This window comes from Lactuca serriola, chromosome 5 (assembly GCF_051521515.1).
Source record: "Lactuca serriola cultivar US96UC23 chromosome 5, Lser_US96UC23_V15, whole genome shotgun sequence".
Lineage (NCBI taxonomy): Eukaryota > Viridiplantae > Streptophyta > Magnoliopsida > Asterales > Asteraceae > Lactuca > Lactuca serriola.
In genome coordinates this window covers 279,163,544-279,172,510 of record NC_136412.1, presented here as the reverse complement: position 1 = coordinate 279,172,510, position 8,967 = coordinate 279,163,544, and the positions used below count along the sequence as shown (strand labels likewise).

Below are 8,967 nucleotides of genomic sequence, written 5' to 3'. Positions count from 1 at the left end.
CTCTCTGAGTCTACAATATGACTGGTCCGCCCACACTGGGCCTTCAGTCGGCCTGGTCCACTCTCCGAGCCTCGGCACGTCTGGTCCGCCCTCTTGGGGCCTACAGCCTATCCGGACCGCTCGTTGGGCCTTCGGGATAACCAGTCTGCCCTGGGTATGTTGGCCTACATCACAAAGCTGGTCCCGCCTCAACCCAACCCCAATCCAACAACCATGTGCACATAAACAATCAATCATATAGCATATCACATCCAATCAAACCGATCTAACAGATCACATAGCATAACATCATCCTAACCAGGATACCGACCTAACCGGTCACTAGCATAGCATCATCCTACATACCAGGATTCCGACCCTAATCAGGTCTCTAACATATACCATCCTAACTACCAGGATGCAACATAGCAAAACAATAACATAACAACGATACCCGGATCACAATCCGATAAAGGGCCGACCTTGGTACTGTAGACCCTGTTGATATAGTGAGGATAACTCACCTCGCAACTGCCGACTGAACCGATAAACCCCAAGCTGCTCCGACCACTGATATGATCTCCAACACTGGCCAACACCAAAACTCTGTACTCAAAACAAATGCCAACAATTACCAAAATGCCCCTGGAAATCAACTGGTCAACCCTTGATCAAAGACAAAGTCAAAGTTAACCCCTGACTGACTCTACTCGTCGAGTCAACCCGATGACTCGCCAAGTCCCCATGCACAGAACTTCTCCAATCCGCGACTTAACTCGCCGAGTCACCCCGAGACTCGCGGAGTCCAACAACTCTAAGTCCTTTCACACTCGACTCAACGAGTCATCCCTTGACTCACCGATTCACAGCTCAACTAGAAGAAATTTGAACCTCACGACCAAACTCACCGAGTCCAAGAACAGACTCGCCGAGTCCAAGGCTATCTTCAACCTACTCGCCGAGTTGTTCTTCCAACTCACTGAGTTCCAGTTCATCTTCAAGCAACTCGCCGAGTACACCTTTGTGACTCGCCGAGTGCCTCTAGATCTGAAACCATACAGAGGCTTTCCAAGCCATGAAGATGCTCTAAACCATAGATCTACCCTTCTACAAGCCATCCATCACGTAAAGTGGCAAACTTTACGTGAATCCAAGAAGATCTAAGCATTTTACACTCTAGGGTTTGGGTTTGGGACAAAAGGGCTTCATCAACCATTCAAGAACAGGGACTTTAATGCTCTCTAGACCTCTTCCATTCCAGATCTGAGGTAGCAACCTCATATTTAACTTTCAACTCACAAAACCACAAGCTATTCTTTCCAAATACTCCAAAGATGATGAATCTAGAAGAATAACAGCCCAAGAAACGAAATAATACCTTAAAAGAAAGCTCCAACAGAAGAGAATTTGAATCCTTGCAAAGCCCCTTGCTCCAAGCCTCTTAACTCTCCAAGATCTCCTCCAAAATCTTTTCTCCAAGGTTCAAATGCACTCAAATCCCTCACAATCATGCCTTAGGGTTTTCTGGACTTCAAGGGAGGGTAAAGAGGCTGGGGAGAGGGTATAATGTCCTTTATATAGGGCTCATCCTCCGAAATTAGGGTTTTCTCCACTCAGCACCAACTCACCGAGTCCAGCCGCCGACTCGCCGAGTTGGCCATTTAACATGTGACCAGAGTCGCGACCCTACTCGCCGAGTCCACTCGTGGACTCACCGAGTTGCCCTTTCCCAAATACACTTTTAGCCCTTCAACTCTACTCTTGATATTCCGGGATGTTACATCGTAAGTTTACAATAATTTTTCTTCTTTCTAAAGAGGTGTAACCGGCTCCAGGAAGGAAAAAAGTCGATTTTGGGAGTTCTAGATGCGATTTTCTGGAGGAATTGGAAGACAATTGTTACTTGGAAACATTTGGATTTCGTTTAGATTTCAATTTGTAAGACTTTAATTTCAATTGCTAGGTTTGTGCTTTGTTAAAGTCATGAGTGGCTAGAAACTTAAACTCTCCAACTTTATGTTTTGACTATTGTGTGTGTGAATTCAATCATTTGACTTGGTGTTTGTTTTAAATGCTATCTAGTGAATTTGACTTTGTTTTAATTGAAAGTTTGGTTTCAATTCTAGTTCTTTTTGGCCAATTAAGTTAGGGTTGATTCATTCAAGTTAGCTATTATGAAAAATCCGTAATTGTTTTGTCATATAGAACAAGTAACAAACACTAAATTGAATTTTCTTTGAATAATCCTGGTGTAAATCAAATTCACACATTCTTACACTCCCAAGCTTATGAGGAGTATTGAATGTTGTTGGTACAATTCACACAAAGCATAATGCAATCTTTCCACCTAATTCTAAGAACTTGTTTAAAATAAATTGGTCAGATTAGAATTAATTAAATAGCTTATTTTAATTAATTAAAATGGTGAATGTGAATTACTAGAGCTTGTTAGCATTTCTAAGTACCAACTTAGATAGAATTAAACAAATATCATTTCATACTTTGAATCACATTGCTAATTAGTCTTACATTGAGTTGGAGTATTTTATAAATCTTGGTTTTATATATTATGCGAAACTTTTCCCTTTTGGAGGAATTTGTGGCACGATGCTTTAGAAATGCTCCTATTTAGTATGGAAACATTAGGTTCCTTGAGTTTGAGCAATGTTTTCTCATAAACCGTTAAGTAATTTGCATAAAACACACCAAGTTTACATGAAATTTTAATTTTAATACAACTTTTTATTTTTTTTTTCTCCATTAAATCACTTGTGGCAACTTTAACTAATCGCTCCAACTAAAATTCATATTTAGACCGGTTTACACTGTTAAAATCCGTGTGGAATTCATAAATCCTTCATACAAAATTGGTTCTCAATTGTCTTTATATTGACGTTTTCACATTCACGAGATTATCAATTCTCGTTTATATTGTTTCGGTTAACAATCAATCGATTTGAATTTCGATTTCTGTGTCCACATGCTACTGCGAAGAAACTTCAAAAAATCATAACTTGTTCATATGAAGTCACATTTGGACGTCTCTATATACACGAGTTCGCTTTTATAGTTACTACGACCTATCTAAAATTTACTTTTTATAACGTTCATACCTGCGTTGGTTAAATCACGAAACTTGAGAGAAACATAACTTCTTCATACGAAGTTGTATTTCAAAGTTCTTTATATATATATATATATATATATATATATATATATATATATATATATATATATATATATATATATATATATATATATATATATATGGAATCCTTCTCATATATACTATAACTTTGGTTAAAATTATTTATCCTAAATAATATTATATCAAAATGTCATTTTATTGTTTAGTATATCTTAATTGTTTAGCTTGAATCTGCGGACGTTAAAAAATAAGAGTTAAAATTAAAATCACTTAAATATATTTACTTATAAAAAATGTCACTTACACGTATATATTATATATTATGCGAATTTCTTCCCTTTTGGAGGAATTTGTGGCATGATGCTTTAGAAATGTTCCTATTTAGTATGGAAACATTAGGGTCCTTGAGTTTGCGCAATGTTTTCTCATAACAAGTTAAATAGTTTGCATAAAACACACCAAATTTACATAAAATTTCGATTTTAATGCTGATTTTTATTTTTTTCTCAAGTATATCACTAAATTTACATTTTTGTGGAAACTTTAACCAATATCTCTAACCAAAATTCATATTTTGAACGGTTTATACTGTTAAAATTTATGTAGAATTCATAAATCCTTCATAAATCTCATAAAACACACTAAGCTTCCATAAAATTTTGATTATAATACTGATTTTTATTTTTATTTTCTCAATTGAATCACGAAGTTTATATTTTTGTGTCAACTTGAACCAATCAACTGGTTTGATCAAGTGTTTCATATTTGATCAGGTGTTTCATGTTTCTCAGTAGTTTACTATGCAAAAGGCGATGTGGCTTCAACATATGCTTTGAGTTCGCAATGAACATTTGGGTTGAATTGAACCCTTTTGTATATTGGTATTAATATTCACTTATTTCTTCTTCTTTTTTTCTCTCAGAGCATCAAAATTTTGTGTAGTAGTTTCTTAAAATTGCTTAAGTAGTTCACCATACCAAATTGGTGTAAGAAAGACAAAGAAGAATTCCTTTAGAAGATGTTACCGTTGACCATCTTTCTTGTCTTGTTTACACCATTTTGGCATTATGAACCATTTAAGTGACCTTAGGAAGCAATTACATAAAATCATGATTCTCTGATAAAAAAGACTAACAATAAATCAGGGAAATTAATACAAATCTACGTAAGAATTCACTTTAACAAAAGTATTTGCCAATTATATATATGAAAGCGATATTAACTTTATATAAATTTAGTATCGTTTATGCAATTTATATTAAGCCATACAAGTCAACCATAATCGATATTGATGTATACAACTTTTATTTTAATCGTTAAACAAATTTATTGAACTAGTAAAATATGAAATGATTACACTATTATATAAATAAAATAATCAACCGGTCCCCTCAAATTTGGAAATAAATCAAGCACAACTTAATACAAATGCATACTTAACAATTAAAAAAAAAACCACTGAAAAGCGATTATAACAATACAAACGCAAGTATCCATATATAGTTTCTCACGATACAATCAAGTTGTAAATTAAATTATGAAAAAATAGATTGTGATGATACAGGAGTCGAGAACTAGAAATTAAAACTTATTTTATTAAAGACAAGAGGTGGATGAGCAAACGATACAACCAATGAAACAGGGAGAAATTTCAACCAAGAATCAAAACCATACATAATATACTAAAACTTATTCTATAAAATAAAATATTAAAATCTCTCATTATTAGGGACATTTCAAAATCAAATCCTTAAACCTCAAAATTGACACTTGGCCAGTGCCTATCATGTGTCGTTTGTTTAGTTTAAAACGCTACAATAGGCTTTTACTGCATATTTCTCTTTGCCTTGACCGCCTCTAAAGAGAAATTTGATAAACTCGTCGTAATCAAAAGACTTGAAGGATAACGGGTGCTCTTCGTCCACCATCTCTTCCATGGTTTTCATGAGTTTCCCGACTTTTGGCAATGCGAAAAGCCCTAGCGAAAACCTAGTCTTGTTTTCTCTTATAAACACTCTATGATATGGCACATGCAATCGCCTGTTCAACCATACCTGAATGTCAAAGTTTTCAAACTTATTATTATAAGCATTAAGCAGGTGAGAATCTATGATATAGTTCTCAGGTTCAACCATGTTTATATTACTTACGTTTAAAGTTTCTGCGACCATGACTGTAAACAAGTGTGGTGAAAGCTTTACTTTGAACCATTTGTCGTCTTTCATTTGAATCTCTAATCCTTCAACATCGTTTTGATGTAAAATCGTCATTATACCTGAATCTGCATGTGCATGTAATCCTAGATCCGATTCATTTGGCTTTGGAACTCTATATTTCATAAGCTTAAGTGTATAACACTTTAGTTCCATATATTCGTTAAAATACGGGCCCAAATCCAAGCTCTCGAAAACCATTTTCATTACCATTGCATCCAATTCGAAGAGCTTATTCGAATATAAATGGATGTCTTCGCTACCACACAAAAATAGATACATTATAAAAGACTTCTAGATTATCATTATCGATCAAGACAATTTATGTCAAATTCATAACAACTAAAAAATATCCAGAAAAAATGTATAGATAATACTGACTCATTTAAAACAATTTAGGTTAACTTGTGTCACCATATGTCAAAAGGGTAATTTTAAATGATGTAATAAAACAACATTTCCTCCACGAAGTGTTTGTAAATACATATAACATCCTTTATAGCTCTTAAAAATTATATTATTATTATTAGAATAATAACCTTTTGATACTTATATTTTATGATATCCAACCCATTTTACCACTCGTAAAATTCTTACCAAACTTGAGCGTTTCCTTGAGGCCACATGAGATTAGTGAAGTTCTCCACTTGTTTCTCGATGTAAGGTTCATCAATGCCCATGCTTTCATATAGTGGAAGTATTGGTGTATTCCCGATAAATCCATGAAACATTCGAGAGGCGGTGTTTTTGGACTTTGTTTCAAATGGTAGATCAAAAAGCTCCTTCATTGCATCATATACTGAGTTTTGAAGCTCTGGGGAAACCCCAGATACGATTGCTTGGAAGCAACCGTATTCCTGGAGCGCCTGAAAAACTTCTGTTTTAACCGATTCCCAAACACGAGTGTTGGGATCTCGATAATTTAGCAATGAAAAATCAATCACAGGAAGCTGAATATATTCTCCGGAAGCCATTTATGTCTCTATTATGTTGTTTGGAACTAGGAATTATCATTTATCCATTTATAGTCTTTGTGTTAGTCTTTTATTTGCCGAATTAGTTCGATGTGATTGCTTGAATCAAAACGAAAGATCCAAAAGATTGCATTTTGGAATCATCGAGATGGTAATCTTATTTTGAAGGCCTCACTTTGGTTTTTACGGGAATATCCAAGAAAGAACAGTTGGTAAAAAAAAACGTCAAATTGGCAACAATGGCTGGATCAATCGCCATAGCCGACCCTTGATTCGGTTCTGTGGTGCCCAATTTGGACGCTTTCTTGCTCAATTCTTTATTGACGATAGCATCTGTCGACCGAATTGTCAATTGGACTTGATCGATGCCGCCGTGATCAGCCACCATCAGCCATGCAGCCACCATGGAACACCACAAACCACCAGCTTTAACCAATTTGAATGTTACCAAGTTTAATTACTAATTAGGGCCACAAGTAGTCACCACAATCGATTTGGTTTTTTCATAACATCATTACAGTATTGATCGACGATAAGAATGGTTTAGTTAACTTAGCAAAATAGTTCTCTTTTTCCGGTTAGTGTAGCCCATCTCCTAACTTTAAACGATAATCACAAAAAGAATATTTTATGATGTGATATATATAGTAAATAGTTACATTTATGACCGATAACACTAAATAATCACTAATTTTGATATTTGGTTTAATTGCAAATTTCGAAATTGATTCCCGCAATAATAATAATAATAATAATAATAATAATAATAATAATAATAATAAATATTGAAAAAAGTTTAACTTGGAAATTGTGTATATAAATTACGAAATGACAAAATTTCAAAAATGGTCCCTATGGTTTCATAAAATCCGAAGTTTGGTCTCTACTTTTAAAAAACCCTCACGGATGGTCCTTGTGGTTTCAAAACTTTTAATATGTAATCCTTCCGGCTTATTCCCTTACCATTTAGCCGTTAACTCATTTTTCAATATTATATTGCAGGAACAATTTTGTCATTTCACTTTTAACCTTCACTTTTTAATATGAAATGATTACCTATTATTTGCACGTCAACTCCACAATCCGTTCCTCTCCCAAGAACATACTCAGTTACAGTTGTAATAGTCGCACCATTTTCATCTTAGAAGCAAGAACATAAATTGGGATTTAGGTTTTACGTAGAAGGAATCGCAATGGTGCTGTCAATATGGTGTTTTCGCGAAAAATTCGCAACCGTGCAGGACTTGGGAAAAAGATACGGTACGATACTACAAAAAACTTGTTTTTTTCGTTGATTGTGTTCATGTAGAGAAATCATTGACTTTACCCTTTTTTTGTGTTTGCAGAAGGATATGACAAATATTTCACGTTGAAGATACAGAACAGTGGTATCTTAACCAAGGAACCTTGAAGGAAATACATTGATGGTATTGTAGCATATGTAGATGATGTTGACATTGATTTATTTTCAATTCATGAGCTTGATGACATGGTTTGAGAACTAGGGTATAAAACTGATCAAACCCTTTACTAACATTTATGTATCCCTGAATACCCTTTAGACTATGGCTTAATGTCTTTAGGTAATGACCAAAATGTACCTAAAATGGTATCGTATGTCCCCAAACACAGACTTATAAGAGTGTATATTGAAAATGGTCAGACTAGGGTACCTACTTATTATAAGTCTCATTCTAAAGTTGTTATTGAAGAGTTGGAGCCTGATAGTGTGTCACTTGAAATGAATAGAAAGAAACCTTGTAGGAGAGAAGCAAGATCATATAGTAGAAAGCTTAATTTACACCAATATGTAAACCTTGTTTTTGAGTAGTCACAAGTATTAGATGTTGATGAAGGGCATGATTACTCAAAGAGTATTCTACCATATATAAGGTCACAGTTTAGCCAACAAAGTGATGTCATTCATGTTGTCAATCCTAAAATTGAAACCTAAGAACAAGTGGTCAATCATAAAACTGAAAATCAAGAAGAAGTGGTCAATCATGAAACTGAAACTCAAGAAGTGATGAATCATGAAGTTGAAATTGAAGAACCAGTGGGAACTTACCATGTAGATGAATCAAATTGGCAAGTTGATGATGGAGTCCATACTGCAACAATTGATGAATTTGAACCATTTGTAGAGGATTATTAATTTTATGCTGACTATGATGCTGAGTATAATGTCCAAACTTCATGTGAACATCAACCAAAAGTGTATTACCTAGAGGATATGGTAAGTGATGACAATAGAGAGGCTTTATATTCTGAGAGTGGATATGGTTCTGAGGGTAGTGGAGATGATTATGATGATAGTGACTACAATGTAGATGAGTCTAACATACAATTTGATATTGATGTAGACATGACTGAATTCCATAATGTTGTTGATACAGATGAACATGAAATCTTAAATAATCATTCAACAGATGAAGGGAATGACATGATTGATAATGAGTTGGAAAATTATTGCAACTGATGATTATTAGTTTGCAGAATTTCATGAAGATGATAGGAAGATAATGCTTAAGTAGTTGAGTAAGTCATGTAGATGCTCACATGGGGAGGTTCAGGTAAGACCATTTAAGGTGGTTCAAGTCTTCAAAACCTAACGTGATGTTAAAAACTTCATGGATTCATATGTTGTAGAAAC

The 8,967-nt window shown here is 34.5% G+C and overlaps 1 protein-coding gene across 1 annotated transcript; it reads right to left on the bottom strand.

The window, feature by feature from the left end:
• Positions 1–4,926: 4,926 nt before the first annotated feature.
• On the bottom strand, positions 4,927–6,314 carry LOC145051654 (putative 2-oxoglutarate-dependent dioxygenase AOP1). Its single transcript, XM_078999519.1, has 3 exons — positions 5,938–6,314; positions 5,278–5,599; positions 4,927–5,181 (listed from the first exon to the last, which is right to left on the bottom strand). Exons 1-3 carry the CDS (start codon positions 6,312–6,314, stop codon positions 4,927–4,929), a joined length of 954 nt encoding a protein of 317 aa, XP_078855645.1.
• Between the last annotated feature and the right edge of the window lie 2,653 nt (positions 6,315–8,967).